This window comes from Hypanus sabinus, chromosome 7, assembly GCF_030144855.1.
Source record: "Hypanus sabinus isolate sHypSab1 chromosome 7, sHypSab1.hap1, whole genome shotgun sequence".
In the NCBI taxonomy this organism is placed as follows: Eukaryota; Metazoa; Chordata; class Chondrichthyes; order Myliobatiformes; family Dasyatidae; genus Hypanus; species Hypanus sabinus.
In genome coordinates, this window is record NC_082712.1 from 65,444,610 (window position 1) to 65,462,571 (window position 17,962).

Sequence of the window (17,962 nt, forward strand, 5' to 3'; positions counted from 1 at the left end):
CTGCAGTGCTTATTGGCTTCTTTCAGTTCTATGTATTTTTTTTTGTGTTCACATCCATCCTTTGTAATTGGCAACTGGTGAGTAGGAGGGGTTTGGGTGATCAGGTAGTTTTGTGTGAGGAAGGGGTTGGGGGGTGGGGGTTGGGATTTGTGAGTTTTTGTTTCTTTTTCTTTTCATGCTGGGGGGTTAATTGATGTCTTTCTTTCAACTACTTCTGGTTCCTATATTTTATGGCTATCTGGAGAAGACAAACCTCAGAGTCGTATTCTGCATACATACTTTGATAATAAAATGAACGTTTGAATCTAGTCACTTACACAAGAAAATCTGCAGCTGGTGGAAATCCAAATGCTGGAGGAATTCAGCAGGTCAGGCAGCATCTACGTAAAAGAGTAAACAGTCGACGTTTTGTCCCTTCTTCAGGATTGAGATGGAAGGGGGGGTATGCCTGAATCAGAAAGGAGACTAGCTGGAAGGTGATGGGTAAAGTCAGGTGGGTGGGAAAGGTCACAAGGGCTGGAGAAGAAAGAATCTGACAGGAGATGATAGTGGACTACAGGAGAAAGGGAAAGTGACCCAGGAAAAATAGTAACCAGGTGAGAAGAAGTAAAAAGTCAAAGTGGGTTAAAAAAGACTAATAAAAAAAAGTCAAAGTGGGGAATAGAAGAAGGATTGTGGGTGGGGGTGGTTAATTTTGGTCACCGGAAGGAGAAATTGATATTCATGGCATCAGGTTAGCAGGTACCCAGGTGGAATATAAGGTGTTGCTCCTACACCCTAAGGGTGGCCTCATCATGACACAAGAGGAGGCCATGGAATGATATTTTGGAATGGATATCGGGATCAGAACTAAAATGTTTGGCCACTGGGATGTCATGGTTGTGGTGGATGGTGTGGAGGTGCTCGATGAAGCAGTCCCCCAATTTACAGCGGGTCTCACAATGTAGAAGAGGCTACATTGGGAGTGCCAGACACAATAGACAACCCCATCAGATTCGCAGGTGAAGTTTTGCCTCAACTGAAAGGTCTGTTTGGGGTCCTGAATGAACTTGAGTGAGGAGGTGTATGGACAAGTGTAGCACTTAGTTCACTTGCATGGGTAAGGGCCTGGAGGGAGATTAGTGGGGAGAGATGAATGGACAAAGGAATCTTGTAGGGAGGGAGTGACTGTAATTAATTGAAACACCAAATATTACCATCCTAGTTGATGCCAGTATATGGAAAATGGAGGAGATGCGGAAGAAGGCAGCATCGATAATAGAGGGAGTGAAACCCCGTTCTTTAAAGAAGGAGGACATCTCTGATGAACTGAATGGAGAGCTGCATCCAGAGAACAGGTGCAGTGGAGGAGAAGATACTGAGAAAATGGAATTGAATTTTTACAGGAGATAAGGTGGGAAGATGTATGTATAGTTTAGCTAACTATGGGAGTCAGTAGGTTTATAAAAGATGTTGGTTGACAGTTTGCCTCCAGTGATGGAGACAGAGAGATCAAGAAAGGGGAGAAAGATGTTGGAGATGGCCCAAGTGAATTTGTCCGTGTGGAATTTAGAGGCAAGGTTGATGAAATTGCCAAGGTCAGCATGGGTGCATAAAGCAATGTCAAAGCAGTCGTCAGTGCAGTGGAAGAAGAGTTGGGAGTATAACTGGGGAAGGCTTCGAACATAGACTTTTCTACATTGCAATCAATCTCCTTCCACCATCACACTCTTCTGTCTGACAGAACTGGTTCTCATACTGAACTATTTTCCTTCGGCTCCTCCCTCATTCTCCAAACCCAAGAGATAGCCATGACTACTTACATGGGCCTAAACCACACTTGCCTTTATTCAGCTATGTTCTCAGGATGTGACTCACTCTATCTTCCTACTGTAGTAATAGTGATAGAGTCCCTTTTTTCCTTATTCTACCACCCCATCAGCTTCTGCATCCAACACATAATACTTCACAACTCCAAAGTACGATTAAACATATCTTCACCTACCCTCTCCACTTTCCATTAGAATCACTTCTTCCAGTTGTCTCTCCACACTTATCTCCCTCCAGGCACTTATTCCTGCAAGCTGTCCAAGTGTTACATCTGCCCATATCCCTCCTCTCTCACCTCAATTCTGAGCCCCAATCAGTCCTTCTAGGTGAGGTAACACATCACGTGCAAATCTGATGGGCCATCTGCTGTGTCCAGTGCTCTTAATGCAGACTCTTCAACATGATGAGACCCATCATAAACTGAGGACCCTTCATCAAGCACCTCAGTGGCATCATCCACAAGCGAGATTTCCCGATGGCCTAATACGGGGGTCGGCAACCCGCGGCTCCGGAGCCGCATGCTGCTCTTTCATCTCTGTGCTGCGGCTCCCTGTGGCTTTGGAAAATAAATGAGTATTTAATTAAAATGTATTTTATGTTAGTTTGTTAGTTTTTGAAATGTAATTCTAAATTTGAAGATTATGGTGATCTTGTACAATCTAAATAAAACGTTGTGGCGACCCATTTCCTGGCACATCTGAACCGGCTCACAATTTGCCAGCATTCCGGCTAAGGGTGATAGCCTCCGGGGGTTTGTGAGTACGTGTCTTTTGGAGCATCCGCGCCCATGGGGGGCAGGTTGAGAGAGGCTTAAAAGCAAGGCTGTGTAGTTCCAATAAAGTTATCTTTGACTGCAGTTTAACCACTCCGTGTCGTTATTTTAGCGCCACGTGTAGCACACCGCTACAACGTGTTTTTATCGCTATTAATATACGTCACCACTGCCAATGCCTGACATCCGCCAGTGCGCGATTTCTTTTAATTTTTCGATCCAAGGTAGGCTACGATGTAGTAACCTTCAACCCAACATCTTTTTTTCGGAGTTCAAAATGTTTTTGTTGCATGCAGAAATGTAATTTCGTTTGCTCTGCAGGAGTTCATCGATTTCATAAATGCAACACATTATAGTTTGTTTATGCATAGCATAAAGGCAAAAAAAAAACATTATATGCAGTGTTATTTCATTTTAAATGTCAAACGGGTTTTGTGGCTCCCAGTGTTTTCTTTTCTGTGGGAAGCGGTTCCATATGGCTCTTTCAGTGGTAAGGGTTGCCGACCCCTGGCCTAACATTTTTATTCTGATCCCCATTCCCATTCCGACACATTGACCCATAGCCTCCTCTTGTGCCAAGATCAGGCCACAGTCAGGGTGTAGAAGCAACACCATTTATTCCATCTGGGCACCCTCCAACCTGATGGCATGAATATTGATTTCTTGTACCGTTGAACAAATTCCACTCCCCCAACTTCCTCTATTTCTCACTTCTGACCTTTTACTTCTTCGCACTCTTCTCACCTGCCTATTACTTCCTCCTGAGTCCCCTCCTCCTTTGCTTTCTTCTATTGTCCACTCTCTTCTCCTATCAGATTCCTTCTCCATCCCTTGACCTTTCCCACCTACCTGGTTTCACCTGTCACTTTCCAGCCAATCTCTTGCCCCCCCTCACCCCCACGTTTAATTCAGGCATCTTCCCTCCTTCCATCTCAGTCCTGAAGAGGAGTCTCGGTAGGAAACGTCAACTGCTTGTTTTTCTCCATAGATGCTGCCTGACCTGCTGAGTGTTTCCAGTATTTAGTGCGTGTTACTTAACCTAGTCACTTACCATCTCCAGCTGCCATGGTCCCTCAGGGTCACACCTACCTCCCATGTGTCCTGCTTCACGCCTGCTGTCCATGGACCACTCACCGCAGCTGAGCCTGCACCTCCGGAACTAAGGATGGTGGAAGGTGGTCCAGTGAACACAGATCGCTGTTTGATGGATTCATGTCACCTTGGATGGGGTGTGCAGAGCCTGGTCAACTGGGAAGCAGGAGGTCTTGAGTGCAGACTATTTTCATTATGGATCCATTTTTAACTGAGGAGTTCTATTGGACTCATCTGGTTTGTCATAGGCCATTCGGAGCTGACCATGGGGGGGGGGGGGGCGCTGTCAAACTTGCACAAGCAAGCACCTCACAGTCTCCACCCTGCGACCAGAAATCACCTGCCACTTGTTTCCAACATAATATATCCTGCAACCTATTTAAATCCGGCCCTCAGTCAGAATTCTTTGTTCACCCATCAAACCAGCCAGCCTCGACCAGTTGCTCTTAGCCTTCAGTTAGCTTGTTTCCTTATTGTGTTGAGCATCTGTTCTCTTCTATTGTGGCCCATTATGGCTTGCCTTCTTGCAGTTTATTAGTTACGTTATCATATATTGCTAAATTGTCTCTGCTGCTCTGCATCTGGGTCAAACTTCTTCTGACAACCTCTACACTCATACTCTCGTCCACTTGCAAATCAATGCATGATGCACCTTTTCTATTCCTTCATGGACCAATATGTTAACTTTCCTAGGGTTACCTTTCCTGGTACAAACACACCTCTTTATTTCTGGACACGAGCATGTTATATTACTTACCTTTGAAGAAATACCCTTTTTTCTATCAAAATGAATGATCACAATTTTTTCCATGTTATACACATCGGACATGTCATCACCCATTCACTTAGACTGTCTATAAACCCCAAGGTCTATCTCCATTCTCCGTATTTATACTACCACCTTGGTTTATCCTGACCTAACTTCACAGTAACAGCTAAAAGGTCAAACCTTAACTAGTCTCTAAATGGGTTTAGTTCAAAGGTGATTATGAATGAGTAATAATTTTTTTCTCTGACATGTTAGGTCCCTATCTTTTGGATGAATAATGAAAAGGAAATCCCAGTCTTTCGGAGTGGCTGCCACAGATGTACTAATATTACCAACCCTTCTGCAATAATTAATAATGTCTTTTGAACCCAGCTCATTGATTAATCTCAAAAATATTACTCACCTCCGTCACAGTAAAGCTTCTTTTTCCACACGGCACAACTTTATACCATTTGTCATGAAGCACATCCATAAACCCGTCAGACTTGTACTGGCTAATTAATTCCGAAATGTTTGATGTCAATGGGGAATTCTGCAAAAGGCCAATTCCATACCCTAGGAATAGGAATTACCAAAGAAAGCAGGAAAATTAGTTGCTATGTGATGTCTGGCACTGTAAGTGAATCATCCCAAAGATATTGAGGAAATAAATGAGTAATAATGCCTAAGAGAATAGTTATTTCAATGGATCAGGGAATACATGATAACTGAGTAATTATGCAGCAGCAATTACATTCAGACAATGCGATTGTACAGCTCACCATGAGAGTAAGGCTACAGCAATTTCCTATTATTATCTTATACTGAGATGAGAAATTCCTTAAGGAAGCAGAGTAGGTGGCTAAGATAGTGAAGAAGCCACAAGGCATGCCTACATCTATTGACTGAGAATCAAAACAAAAGAGAAGGGCCGTCACTCTAAATTACTTGACTAATAATCGAGACAGCTGGACCAAATATCCAGATGCCTGAGTTCAAATCGTGTGAGAGTTTAGCATTTTAAATTCAGGCAATGTTCTGAAGAGGAAAAAATCCAGGAGTTAAAATGACTATGAAACTACAGAGTGTCATAAAAACATATCTGATTCACTACTTCCCGTTATGGGAGGAAATCTGCCCTTTTACCCAGTCAGGCCCACATGCAACTGCAGACTAAGTTATGTGGCTGACTCTTAATTGCCCACTTCAGTAACTTAACAGGATTCTCAGTTCAATGGCAATTATGGATGAGTAGGAATTACTGTCATTTATTAGTTTCCACTAAATGAATAAGTAAATTAATCCATAACCTGAAGTTCATCCCTAGCTGGTGTATGGTCACTGCACAATAAGAAAGACATCATAACGATTGTAAAGGCCCAGAAGAGATTTAAAAGGATGATATTAAGACTACAGGATTTAATTTATGAGAAATATTTGGTGAGGATGGGATTGTTTCTTACTAACAGCTGCAATGAGGGTGAACAGGAAGAGTTTATTTCTAACAAATAGAAAATCTACAGATGCTGGAAATCCAGAGCAAGACATTCAAAATGCTGGAAGAACTCAGCAGGTCAGTCAGTATCTACGGAAATGAATGAACAGTCGCCATTTCAGGCTGAGATGCCTTCTTCAGGACTGGAAAGGAAGGGGGAAGATGCCAGAATAAGAAGGTGGGAGGGGGGGAAGAGAAGGAGGATGAGCAAAAAAGGTGATAGATGAAACCAGGTGGATGAGGAAATTAAAGGGCAGGAGATGAAGGAATCTGATGGGGGAGGAGAGTGAACCAAGGGATGAAGGGAAGAAAGAAGGGCACCGTAGGTGAGAAGAGGTAAGAGGCCAGAATGGGGAATAGAAGAGGGAAGGAAAAATCAGTAGTTATGCCATCAGGTTGGAGGCTACCTAGATAAATTATGAGGTATTGTTCCTCCATCCTGAGAGTGGCCTATTTCTATTATTATTGAAGTCAATGGATATAGGTAAAGTTATTTAAAACGTATAAGGTTTAGAGAGGAGTTGTCAGCATTTCTTTGTGGTGGTGATGACAATTGCTTGAGAAAATGGTAAAAACAGAAATCTGTTTTGTCACTTACAATGTATCTGATGTTTTATAAGACTGCTGACAGTGAGATTATTTATTTTTTGGATGACATGCATGCAATGGATTGAACTACTTTGCATTTCAATGATCTATTAAAATTTGAAGTTACAGCAGGGACCTTTTATAATGTTGTGCACAAGTCTTAGGCACCCTAGATTTTTATATGGTTTCAAATGGTGTGGCCTCCACAGAGCCCTGAATTCAGATTACTGAGGCTGTCTGGGATTACCTGGAGAGGCAAAAGAAAGCAAGACAGCCAGCGTCTATAGAAGAACTGTGGCAAGTTCTCCAAGATGATTGGAACAGCCAACCAGACAATTTTCTTATAGCACGACAGTGAATTGATGCAGTTTTAAAGGCAAAGGGTGGTCACACCAAATATTGATTTGATTTAGTTTTTACTGTTTACTGCTCTTTGTATGTATTTTTCTTATTTAGGAGCTTTTCATTTTGTTATTTTTGAAAGCATCTTTGCTTTAGAGAATTTTTTTACATGTGCCTAAGACTTCTGAACAATACTGCATATAAAAAACTGAAAAAGGCAGTCTCTTGACCCTGGTGGCTAATGGTCCATGTGAAAAGTACTAATGTAAGGTATGAAGAGGAAATTGGTTTTGGAGAATATGTTAATAAACACAGCAAATATTATCACTAAATGGTGCAAACTGTTGACATCAGGAGAACAGCAGTGAGGTGAGAGGCTGTTACTCAGGTTGATTCTGGAAATAATCGCAGACTGGATTACATCTGTGTAAATTATACCCTATGTTAAGGGCGTAAGGGAAATAATTTGACAGTATCTGGCATGGTGAAGTAATTAAAAATCTTGTTTCAAATACGTCAGCTTCTGAAGACTTCAGTTGTTGCTGGCTGCTGACTTAACACAAGACTGCATCCCTTCAGTCCCAGTTTGATATAAAACCACTTTGAATTTACTCTGGCTAGATAGGGAAAGCCAGCTTGGACTCCTGCTTCCCTGGAGTGTTGATCGTAGGTGGTGGGTGAGAACATGGCTGGGTTTTGCAGAGCTTCAGCCTCAGCTGCACAGGGCAGTATGGAAACATTTTCATCACCCATGCTACAAAACGAAAGCCAAAACAGGAGGAAGGGGAAAAGATACAGTTGGCTGAACAATGTTGACTGTCCTATTCAGAACTTGGCCTTTTCTCCTTGGAGTGATAGAGGATGAGGGGTAACCTGTTAGAGGTGTATAAAATGATGAGGGCATTGATCCTGTGGATAGCCAGAGGCTTTATCCCAGGACTGAAATGGCAAACATGAGGGGACATAGTTTTAAGGTGCTTGGAAACAGGTATCAAGGGGATGTCAGGGGTAAGTTTTTCACACAGAGCATGGTGGGTGCATGGAATGCACTGCCGGTGGCAGTGGTGGAAGTGAATACGATAGGGTCTTTTAAGAGCCACTGAGATAGGTACATGGGGCTTAGAAAAATAGAGGGCTATGCACTAGGGAAATTCTAGGCAGTCTCTAGAATAGGTTACATGGTCAGCTCAACATTGTGGGCCGAAGGGTCTGTAATTTGCTGTAGATTTTTATATTCTATGTTCGATGTTCACACAGCCTTCCAAATGTTTGTGAGTGGATAGGGTCTTGCTTTTCTTCTCCCTGTCTATTTATGCTGCTGCTGTTCTTCCAGTAGTAACACCGCTGGCATTTAGGGTAGCAAAGAAGGTTCTCCATCTCTGTCTGTCTATACTGTCACACATAGATGAAGTAGGTTCCTTCATTGCTATTTCCATAACAATTTTTTTGTCCAGTCAGGGTGGTTAGCCCTGAGCTGAAACCCCACACCTGGAGGACCAGTGTTCCACTCTTAGTCTGGCCTCTACTCTTTCATCTATTTGACATGGGTGACCCTACCAAGTGTCAAAGTATAAAGCTGTGATTCGTGCCAAAACAACTTATTGGGGCACACGAGCCTCCAAACCCTATGACAAAGTTTTGGCTCTCTTGCATTTACAACTAATACATTTCCAAATAATCTGCCTGTATAGCCACTTTAAACTGTTGTGGTAAGTCAGCAAGTTATGACCTAAAACTCATGTGATTTTTACACTACGATAAAAATACATAATATATTTACCTGGTGACTGATATTTACTCAGTTATTACTAAAACAAAATGGGGACCTTACACATTTGTATGAAGACATGAACTTAAAACTGCACGCCTTCATTTTAACTATACTTTCAGACTAATTTCATTCTGGACCACACTATTATTTTTATTGGTGTCTTAAGGTGAAAGCAAACAACTTCACTTTCAATAAAGACCCAGTGGTGTTTTTCGTGAATCCTTCATTCTGTGTATAATACTCTTGGGAGATATTATGGCTAACAATGAATTCATTTCCTATCATCTAGTGCTTGGCTGAGTCATGTCTACCAGAGTTAAATCATAAAATTTGAAGCTTCAATACTTCTATATCTATGACATGAATCAAACGCATGCCACAATAACAGTGAAGCATTCCCATATGTGATCCATTACAAACTAGGATTCTTGGCAGCTTTGTGATAACAAATGCGCTAGACCATCATTTTCCAACTGCAATAAAATCAAAACTGTCTAAAGGAGATAGAAAAAAAAATTCTCTACAGATTAACGAATATTAACATATTTTCCTTAAAGGGCTGATCTACAGAGTTATATTAAAATATATAATCAAAGTTGCCTGGTTCCCAGAGAGAGACAAATTAGCTGAGTTTGTCTTCCTCAGCTCCCTTCAAAGCCTTAAGCAATCCTTCCAGGTGAGGCAACACTTCACCTGTGAATCTGCTGGGGTGATCTATTGTGTCCAGTGCTTCTGATGCAGTCTCCTCTATACTGGTGTGATCCGTCATAAATTGGGGAACTGCTTTGTTGAGCACCCCTGTACTGTCTGCCACAAGTGGGACTTCCCAGTGGCCAAACATTTTAATTTCCATTCCCACTCCTGTTTTGAAGTCTTGATCTGTGGCCTCCTCTTTTGCCTCAAGGTGCAGGAGTAACACCTTATATTCTGTCTGGGTAACCTTCAATCTGATGGCATGTCTATTAATTTCGCCTTCCGGTAAACAATTTTCTCCCCTCCTCCTCTATTCCCCATTCTGAACTTTTACCTCTTCTCACCTACCTATTATTCCCCCTGGGTCCCTTCTCTTCTTTCTCCTCTGGGCCACTCTCCTCTCCTATCAGATTCCTTCAGCCCTTGACCCTTCCTAGCCAACTGGCTTCACCTATCACCTTCAAGCTAGCCGCCATTCCACCTTTTTAATTCTAGCATCTTTCCCCCTTCCTTCTCAGTCCCGAAGAAGAGTCTCAGCACAAAATGTTGACTACTTGCTACCTGACCTGCTGAGTTCATCCAGCCATTTTGTGTGTGTTGCTTTGGATTTCCAGCATCTGCAGACTGTCTCTTTAGCTGAGAACCCCTTTTCTTTTGACGATTCTATCAGCATGTTTCAATTGATCAAGACTGTGAGTGGACAGAAATAACCTTACTTTGTCATGGTCCGGTCCGAAATCCGCATTCCGATTCACAGTCCGGTCCGTGTACTCTAGACTCCGCGTCCTCCAGCTGTCCCTTGTTTTGGTTGGACTTAACCATAAGCACCTGATGCTCATCTTGCGGCTGGGAATATAAGTGGCCCTGGGATTGGGTGTGGTCAAGTTTCCCTGGGAGCAAATAGCTGGTGGAAGGCTAGAATGGGCACTTGCCATCTTTAGGCCATGTTGGAGAGCCATTGCTTCTTGGAGCCTTGCTGTCAGTAGTTGGAGTGGTCATTGTGGTATGGATTTGGCTGTTTCCTGGGCCAGCCTGGTGGCTGTCAGCCACTCCGAGCTGGGTAGGGATCTGGTTGTTTCTGTAGCCAGCCAGGGCTGCTGGCTGTAACTGATGGAGTAACCCTGATGCAGAGATGGAACTGTCTGTTGTTCTTTGGTGTTTGTCTCTTCCTGTTGGGTAAGTCAGGCTGTTCTGCTGTTACCTGATGGATGGACCTGCCCCACCTTGGTGTGGAGTGAAAGTTGAGTCCTGGCTTGTTGAGGGAAAAGTCCTGGCTCTGTCAATGTACTTCAAGTCTCATGTTGGTGTCTTGTTAAAGATGAGTCCTGGCTTCTTGAAGAAGTCCTGGCTCTATGTTAATGTACGGTTCCTAGTCTGCCTCCAAGCCTCCAGATCCAAGAACCCAGACCTTGTCATGTCTTCACCTGGTTTGGGGTCTGAGTCTGAGTCAAGACCCAGGTTCTGGGTCCTGGTACAGTCTTGGGCTCGGAGTCCACCCCAGGCTCCTTGTTCCCAGTCCCTCGTCCTGGTCCTGCTTCCCTAACCTATTCTGTGACCTGTCCCATCCTTTAGTTTTGTCCTGTCCTGTTCCTAGTACTTCAGTGTCTGTGTCCTGCAATTGGGTCCATTCCCAATGCCCCCCTGCCTTTTATGACATACTTAAATTTTTCATGTAAATGATTAGTCTGTAGAATGCAAAGCATTGTAATTCAGGTTCCTCTTATTCCTATAGCCAGATTATTAGTTTAGGGTATCATCTATTTTCACACTTCTGGCATTTTGCACTGAGTGAGGAGTTTAGAGTGTAACCTCCATCGAACTTGGTGACTCTATACAGAAATAATACCATTCAATATGTCACCCATTGGAAAGAGAAAAAGAAAAAATAGTTGGTGAAAATTTAATAAAAGTTGAGCATGGAATTCACTGAATTGTGGCATTGTTATAGCACAAGGGGAGGGCATTTGACCCATCGTCTCTGCTGGCTTCCTGCAAATTATTCCAGTGACACTCATTATCATGTTCTCTGCACTTATTCCTGCAAATAATTCACCCTTAGTGTCTCTTTGATTTAATTCCGAAAGCCCAGCCTGATTCTACTTTCACATCTCGGAGAGGGAAAATCAGCAATTGGTGGAAAAGCTTTTTCCCTCACATTCACTCCCTATTGATGACTTCTTTTTCTTTCTTACGTTGACTTAGGCCTAGGGGGCAGGCGTCAGGCAGAATGATGGACTCTCCACTCCTCCCTCTCTCTCATCAGTGTGTTCAGTTCATCTACATTAGCTGCACTGCTGTCTGCTAGGAGTGTGTTGACCATAGTCTTGGGAGGGCACCCAGGGTTCATCCGCCCATGTTGGGCTCCCATGTGATGACTAGGCTGGCAGGTAGCTCAGGGTGGCATAGACAGTACCCTGCTAGTTGCAGTCTTCTTGCCTCAATTTTAGTAGTGAGTGTCGGTAGGTCGTCATAGAGCTCGATGATCATCACCACATGCTGTTGCCAACTCACATCAAGAGCCATCCAGAGCATTCATATATATCAACCATCTAGTGATGGCCTATAACTTTAAACTTGAGTTGCCTGGTCATCAAAGTATCTGAAAATGATCGAACTTTCTCTGCTTATTCTATCAAAAATTAGATTAGATGAGCTTTATTTGTCACATGTATATCGAAACATACAGTGAAATGTACTGTTTGCGTTAACGACCAACCCAGTCTGAGGATATGCTGGAGGCAGTCCACAAGTGTTAGCAGGTTTGCAGGTGACAACATAACATGGCCTCAACTTACTAATCCTTACTAACCCATAATCCTTTGTAATGTGGGAGGAAACCAGAGCACCTGGAGGAAACCTGCATGGTCATGGAGAGAACATACAAACTCTTTATAGATAATGGCAGGGGTTGGAATCCAGATACTGGTGTTGTAAAGAGTTCTGCTGGCTGCTACATTACCTTACCTACACTCATCATAATCTGCATTAATCTATCAAATCTTCTAACAATATTTCTTTACACTAAAAAGAACTTGTCCAACTTCTCCAGTCCAACAGTAGAATTGAAATCCCACACCCCTGAAACAATTCTAGTAAAATCATTTCTGACACCTTTACATCTTTCCTAAATGGACACTGAGTGTGGCCTAATGAGTGTTTTAAGAAATGTTTTTGTACTGGGGACCTCTTTTACTCATAACTCTATCACTATGTTTTGCAAAGATGTATACACATTTCTTCAAAGGTTCCTGCATACCTTTAACATGTTGAAATATAATCGGAATCATTTTGCTCCCCAAGGGTAAAGACTATGCAATTATAATGTGTCAAAATCCTATATGGATCTTCCATTACAGACACGGTGACTAGAACAGATAATGACTGGCAATGTGGCAGAGCAAATAGCAGTGCCACAGTAGCGTAGCAGTCACTGTGACACTAATACAATTCGGGACCTTCCAGAGTATGGGGTTTACTCCCAGTACTGCCTGTAAGCAGTTTGCATCTTCTCCCTGTGAACCACATGGGTGCTCTGGATTCTTCCCACAGCTTAAAAACATACATGTTAGTAGGTTAATGTAGCGGTTACCTGAAAACAAACCAAAGCAGCTGAGAGACTAATTATGGGAATTGACACTGTAATAATTCCAAATAACTGAGCTCCAAGTCAAAAAAGTGTGTTCATTTCTTTAATGCGAAACCAGCAAAGCCAAACGATCTTATAATGATTTAAAAAAAACGAACAAAACTAAAATTAGCAATATCGCAGAATAAGAGTAATTGGTGTTCAAATTAGCATAATTAGCGAAGGGTAAATAAATTAAGTATGTACAACAACAAAATAACATTCCCCAGTTGGCTCTATCAACAGACTCACTAAGACAAACTGAGAAACATAACTATACTATTTGCTTTGACCACGCCCCCACCCATGTGACAAATTATCCATAATAAATGTGCAACTCAAGGTACAATACAGACAGGCAGATGATAGATATGTGGCTCCTATGGATCATTGTAAATTGTCCTGTGATTAGACTAGTGATAAATAGGTAGGTTTGTGGGCAGAGCATTTCATTGGGCTGGTAGGGTCTGTTCCCCGCTGTATCTCTAAATAAATAATAAAATAAATCAAGGTGCTATCTCACAGGTTCAGTGATCAGCGTTCAATCCTGATATCTTGTACAGTTTGTGGAAGTTTGTATGTTCTTTGTCCGCATGGATTTCCTCTGAGTACTTCAGTTTCTCCCCACAACTCAAACACATGCAGATGCCAGATTATTTGACTACTATTAATTGCCCCTATGTAATAGGTGAGTGGAAGAACCTGGAGAAGGAGTAGCTGATGAAATGTGGAGGGAATAAAGAAGGGTAAGTATGGGGTTAGCATAAATGGGTGCTTGAAAACTAGCACAGACTGATTGTACTGAATTGACACTTTCTATGTCACCAAAAACATGCACATGCTTGTGAACAACACACACAATATGTTGGAGGAACTCAGCAGGCCAGGGTACAGTGTATGGAGGCCAGTCTGGGTGAAGGGTCTTGGCCCGATATGTCAACTGGTTATTTTGCTCCATAGATACTGCCTGACCTATTGAGTTCCTCTAGCATTTGTGTGGGTTGGTCAAGATTTCCAGCATTAGCAGAAACTCATGTCTCATAAATGTTTCTGAAAATGGTGATGCCATGCACTATCATTTTGTAAAGAAATTGCATGCATGCCTGGTTCAGATTTTCAATATACTGAGGATACATGCTTTTACTTTTTAAGGGAAACAATGATTAAGTTTTTTTTTGAGAAACCAGTTGTAAATTATACTCAATTCACTGTCTGTTGAGAGACTTATGGACAATTTTCCAATTAATACTTTCTTGCAAAAGTGACTTATCTTGAGCAATAAATGGATGAATAAATTATTCATTTTGAAGACTGGCCAACACACATTTTACAGATTCATGAATTGAGGTAAAAATGGATTGGCATGCATACCTTCTATAGCAAAAGGTTTTCCAACAGTTAGAAGCTTGCAGTCAGCATCAATGGAGACTTCGTAATCCAACAGCGCTTTGTCCATGATAAAGGCATCAAGTGTTTGAGGATCATTTCTAGGTTTAAAGGTCAGATTGCTGATTAGGAGCACATAATTCATCTTACTACAACACAAATAAAGGCAGGTACATCTCTCCCAACCATCTAAAGATCAACATGAGGTGTTGCTTTAAGAAGACAGTATCTATTCTCAAATACCCTCATTACATGAGTCATGTTATCTTCTCATGGCTACCACTTTGCAGGAGCCTGAAGTTCCACACCACCAAGGTCAAAAAGAGCTATCTCCTTTTAACCATTTGGTCTTTGAGCCAACCTGCACAACCCTAATTACTACCTCAGTGTAGCACCACTTCACACTACAATGGACTTTGTATTTGTGTTCATCCTTGTATAACTTATGTTTATCTCATGAACGTTGTGACTCTGATGCCATGAGTTTGTGATTCCACTCCAAGTACGGTATTTATTTTACAGCACCTATGCATACATGTACTTGTGCACAAGAAAATAACCCTGACTGTTTTTTTTTTACTTTGACTTTGACATTCCATCCTGGATACTAACTGAACAATCCTATTGTCTCAGTCCTCCTCTCAATATTTACCTTTAGCTTTGCAGCCTATTTTCTCTCTCATGTTCATTTACTTCCCTTTGGTTATTGGCCACACTAGAGAATAACGCATAGTGGCCAATTAACTTGTCCGCGCATCTTGCGGATGTAGGGTGTCTTGGGGAAACTGATGTAGTTAATTTGCAAACTTCACACAGAGTGCTGAAAGTCAGGATGATATCTGGATTGCTGGAGCTATGAAACAGAAGCACCAACTCTTATTGAACCATGCATCTGTCATTACTGTCACTGCACTCATGAAGATGACAGAACTCCAAACAAATAAAACAAAATAGTGGCCTTAGCTTGCTATAAAATTTGTTTTAATTTCAACGTATTCCATATTAATGTATGATGTGGGTCAATAAATTGAAGTCTTTAAAAAATGTTGTTACTTAACAGGATTAAATAATTGACCTACAGTATTTGCATTAGTAGTAAATTGTCATGGAGAGGTGCTGATCTTTTATCAGCTACAGATTTACTCCATGTAAGGCAAATGATTTATCAGGTCTAAGAAATTCAGAACTTGAGAAACAGAAGGAACAGTAAGCCAACCTTTCATTCATTAAGATTTTGTCTAATCTACCTCAGCTCCATTTTTCCACACTGTCCTTCAACCTGCACCTCCCTGAATGTTCAGGAATTCGTTAACCTACATGCTGAATGAACAAGATTATTTAGTCTCCACAGCTCCTTCAGTTGAAAATTCAAACAGCTCAGCACCATCTGAATGTAGAATTTTCTCAACCCAGACCTAAATGTTCTGGCCTCAGCTAGGGGAACAGCCTATTAAAATTTTGTAAGTTGTGATGAGATCTTTCTCTTTTTCCAAACTCTGGAGAATGCAGTCCCAAACCCTGCTCAAGTGGCAAATTTATAATCCATGGGACCAGTCTAACAATCCTTTGTTGCACTCTCTTTACAACAAGCACTATCCCTTTTAGGTTAGGAGACTAATAATCTAGGTGCGGTTTTACCATTACCCCAAACAACAACAATGTGACATTCTTATTTTCTAAAGGCTAATAGAACATTTGACCTTTTAATTTCTCACTGCTTCTGCATGTTGGCTTCCAGTGACTTGTGGAAAGCACACCTACATCTCTTTGAACATGACCATTACCCAATGTCTTACCATTTAACAAACATTCCAGTTTTTCCTGATATATGCACCAAAGTGGATTACCTCACATCTTTCCACATTACCAAGTTCTCACCCCTTCACTCACCTCTTCCAGAATCTCTCATTCCATTGTCCTCCAGACTTACAATTCACACTTGTTTTTGTATCATCACCAAACTAGAAATTTGGACTCCTTGGCAACTTGTTGACATAGGTTGTGAAAAGCTGGGGTCCAAGCACAGTTTGTAGAGAACCACTTGCCACAGAAAAACCATAGAACACAGAGCATAACCAATATGAGATTACCGTAATCCATTTATTCCCACTTTCCTCACTGTCTGATAATAAATTCTTAATCCATGCCAGTATATTATCCCTAATCTTGTTGACCAACTTACTATGCTAAAACTTATTGAACATGTTCAGAAATAAATAAATAAATACATCATTTCCTTAGGTACCCCTGCCTATTCTATTAATCATATAATCAAAGAACTCCAGCAATTTTTCCTTTCATAAACTGATGTAGTTTCTGTACAGTGTATTATTCTGCCCAGAGATGCTGTTATGACATCCTTAATTGCATATTTCATTATTTTCTCTTCTGCTCCCTAGACAGACACTTAAGCGGGCAGAGAAAAGAGGGATATAAACCATATACAGGCAGATGGGATTAGTTCAGATTGGCCTCATGGTTGGCATAGATATTGTGAGCTAAAGACCTGTTTCTGTTCCTGTACTGCATGCGCTATGTTCTACTAGAATTAGGCTAACAGGTTAGTAAGTCCCTGTTTTCTCTTTCCCTTCTTTCTTAAACGGCGGGTTCAGATTTGCTGGAATTTTCTGGAATTGCCTGTTGAAACAATTCTAGAATCTGTAGATTAGTGTTGTTATTGGCTTATTATTGTCACATATACCAAGAATCAGTGAAAATCATGGTATTGTAAGCCATTCATCCAGATCGTTTTGAAATACTATTAGTTTGAGGTAGTGCCTACAAGAACAGAATACAGTACGTTGTGTCACAGTTTCAGATGCGACCCTCTCACCGGGGCTTGTGTACAAACTTAGCTCATTGGCTAACTCTACTACCAGTCACGTGACTCCATAAGCAGCACACTTCTAGAGTCGGTATGATTTGGGTCCGATTAAGGAACATTGATTGTAGTGAATTGTGTGTAAGTACTGCCCCATACGTAGTTATCTTTTGCCAAGAAATGACAGATTGTACACCAGCATAAAGTTACAAAGAAAGTTTATTTATCGATTTTCAACTTTAACAAACAGTTAACAGGAAAAGAGAAGAAAATAAAAGGCTACATTACAGTTAAACCAGTCTAAATGTGCACATGTGTTGGAGCTTGTTTCTGTAGTAGTTGGGCCTATCTCTTTACTCATGGCACTGAATTCCTATCACCAATTACAGGTAGCGCTTCCCACCTTGGGATCATTCACTTTGCTAAGCACTCCTTGCAACAGTGTCTCCCCTTTGGGTGGGATCCTCAAAGCATCTTCCCTTCTCTCTGCACCTCCTGACCAAAAGACCCAAACCAGATCACCGTCCTTCAGAAATCTGATCCCACCCAGCTCTCTTAAACCTTCCATTGCATCTCACTGGGCAGAAAGACAAACCCAACTGACTGACACAACATTCCCAAATTAGACAAAATTTCTCCTTATCTTTAACTGTAGCCAAACCACTCTTACTAACAGGACATACTGCTTTTGCAGAAAGCTGCTAAAATAAAAATTCCTCACAGCATGACAATAGAAATTCTAACCAAGGGCATTACACGGAGAAAAAACAATGCAGTTAGACAATAAGGTGCAAGAGCCATGACGGGATAAACCGTGAGA

At 41.6% G+C, this 17,962-nt stretch overlaps 1 protein-coding gene across 1 annotated transcript in view; it reads right to left on the reverse strand.

Moving 5' to 3' along the window:
* grin3a (glutamate receptor, ionotropic, N-methyl-D-aspartate 3A) overlaps positions 1-17,962 on the reverse strand; it is a 181,970-nt gene that overhangs the window by 22,808 nt on the left and 141,200 nt on the right. Inside the window, exons 5-6 of the mRNA XM_059973853.1 lie at positions 14,307-14,422; positions 4,846-4,997 (exon numbers count right to left, since the gene is read on the reverse strand). Of these exons, the coding sequence (XP_059829836.1) occupies positions 4,846-4,997; positions 14,307-14,422 (268 nt within the window). The remainder of the gene's footprint in view (positions 1-4,845; positions 4,998-14,306; positions 14,423-17,962) is intronic.